Source organism: Belonocnema kinseyi, chromosome 2 (assembly GCF_010883055.1).
Source record: "Belonocnema kinseyi isolate 2016_QV_RU_SX_M_011 chromosome 2, B_treatae_v1, whole genome shotgun sequence".
NCBI lineage: Eukaryota > Metazoa > Arthropoda > Insecta > Hymenoptera > Cynipidae > Belonocnema > Belonocnema kinseyi.
The window spans coordinates 157,520,878-157,522,616 of record NC_046658.1 but is presented as its reverse complement, the minus strand read 5'-3'; the positions used below and the strand labels follow the sequence as shown (position 1 = coordinate 157,522,616).

General features: G+C 34.4%; 1 protein-coding gene across 1 annotated transcript in view; it reads right to left on the bottom strand.

The window, feature by feature from the left end:
* LOC117183035 overlaps nucleotides 1-1,343 on the bottom strand; it is an 11,209-nt gene extending 9,866 nt beyond the window's left edge. The window contains exons 1-2 of the mRNA XM_033376179.1: nucleotides 1,316-1,343; nucleotides 310-452 (exon numbers count right to left, since the gene is read on the bottom strand). Of these exons, the coding sequence (XP_033232070.1) occupies nucleotides 310-452; nucleotides 1,316-1,343 (171 nt within the window). The remainder of the gene's footprint in view (nucleotides 1-309; nucleotides 453-1,315) is intronic.
* Between the last annotated feature and the right edge of the window lie 396 nt (nucleotides 1,344-1,739).

Genomic DNA, 1,739 nt, shown 5'->3' with positions numbered 1-1,739 from the left:
TAGTTTATAGATATTGGTTCTAACAAGACAGTATTTGATTCTACGAAAGCAGATTTGTTAGAGGTAGAAGCTTTCCACTATACACTATGCTACACTACTTAAAGACACTTTATATACTAAATACGAATTATAAGTTACAAGTTACAGATTACAAGTGACAGTTTACAAAAGTAATCAAACGAAAGAAAGGTCCTGGAGAAGAAGATAATGAAAAAGAAATAAAGAAAGACAGAAAAAAAAGAAAGAAAGAATGAATGAAAGAAAGAAAGCATTTGTGTGGTGGTTGTTGTCGGTTTTCTGATTACATACCGGGGTCGCCGAGGGGCAGGAGGGGGTGGGCAGAGATGCTGGAGCTGCCCATAAGGGAGCTGCTTGAAGTGGCGCCACGATAGCCTCCCCCCTCCGAGCCCTGCAATGCCCTACCACCGCTAGTCTGCCGGAACGAATTGGACCTGCGAGCAAGAGAGAGTCAAGTTCAGCATCAGACCTCCGCCACTAAACGCCGGCTCGGCTTTCCAGAACCAATTAATCCTTCTATTTATTTCTTCAGTAATATCGAGGTCAACGGGAATTTCGTTTGAATTTATGCTCCTCCCAGTAATAAGTAATTACCAAACGTATAATGCGCTAAAGTAAGAAGAACATTCTTGAGAGAAAACTGATGCAAGATTCTCTCAAGTCCTGGTCAGATCAGACGGTAGCGCTCCGACTTTGTCACCAGAATATTTGGGTTCGATTCCTGCTGTCGGAAATTTTTTGTAAACTTTTTTTTTCATTCCACTTTTTTCTATAGCAACAAATCTGTTTCCAATTTTGAAAAAAGTGAATAATCTTCCAATATAGTTATTTATATTAAAATGTTTGGCTTAAAAAATTATTTTTTTACTATTTGGGCGATGGAACCATTTCTAAAAAATTGGTAAAAAGCGATAGTGAGAGAAAATTCAGTTGTAAAAAACATTATTAACATAAACGCTTTTTGTCAGTTATAAACTTTTTTCATAAAAAATGTTTTTTTTTTTCTTTGAAGTGACATCTTCAGTAATATTATTTATATTCTTAAAATCATAGAAAAACTTTTTTTTCAGCGATCAGATTTTTTGCTCGAGAGCGTGAAAAAATACAGAAAATATGAGTTTAAAGAAGAAGGGGGTCGACCTTTTCAGCAGTTTTACTTAGTTGTTTCATATGCAAAAATGATTCAAAATTAATATTTTGGATTCACTTACATAAATTGAATGGTCAGATGCAATAAAACAAATTTGGCAACAAATGCCGTCAGTAGGAATCGAACCCGGGCTTCCCGGTTACAAACTCTGATCGTTACTGCCTGATATAAACATGATATTATCGGATCTTCTTACCTCAGTATATTACCAGTTTGGTAATGATTTATTGCTGGAAAGAGTATGAGTCCAAACAAAATTACGAATATTCTAAAAGAACAGGTATTTGGCATTTTTATCTCTTCTTTGCCGGCAGATTCATAATCAAATTCATCATTTAACATTAAAAATACAAGATACTTAATTAAAACTTAATAGAAGCAAAAATTACTATAAGAAAAATCGAATAGAACGTCAAAGTATGTAAATTGATTACCTAGGGCAATTAATCTTGTGCCTATAATTATCAGAAAAAACATTCAAGTGCGCTTTCAGGTTGGGGTAAAAATCTTTTATTATTGACGCGAGCTTAAACTATAAATTTAGGCTACTAATAATATCAACACCATTTCC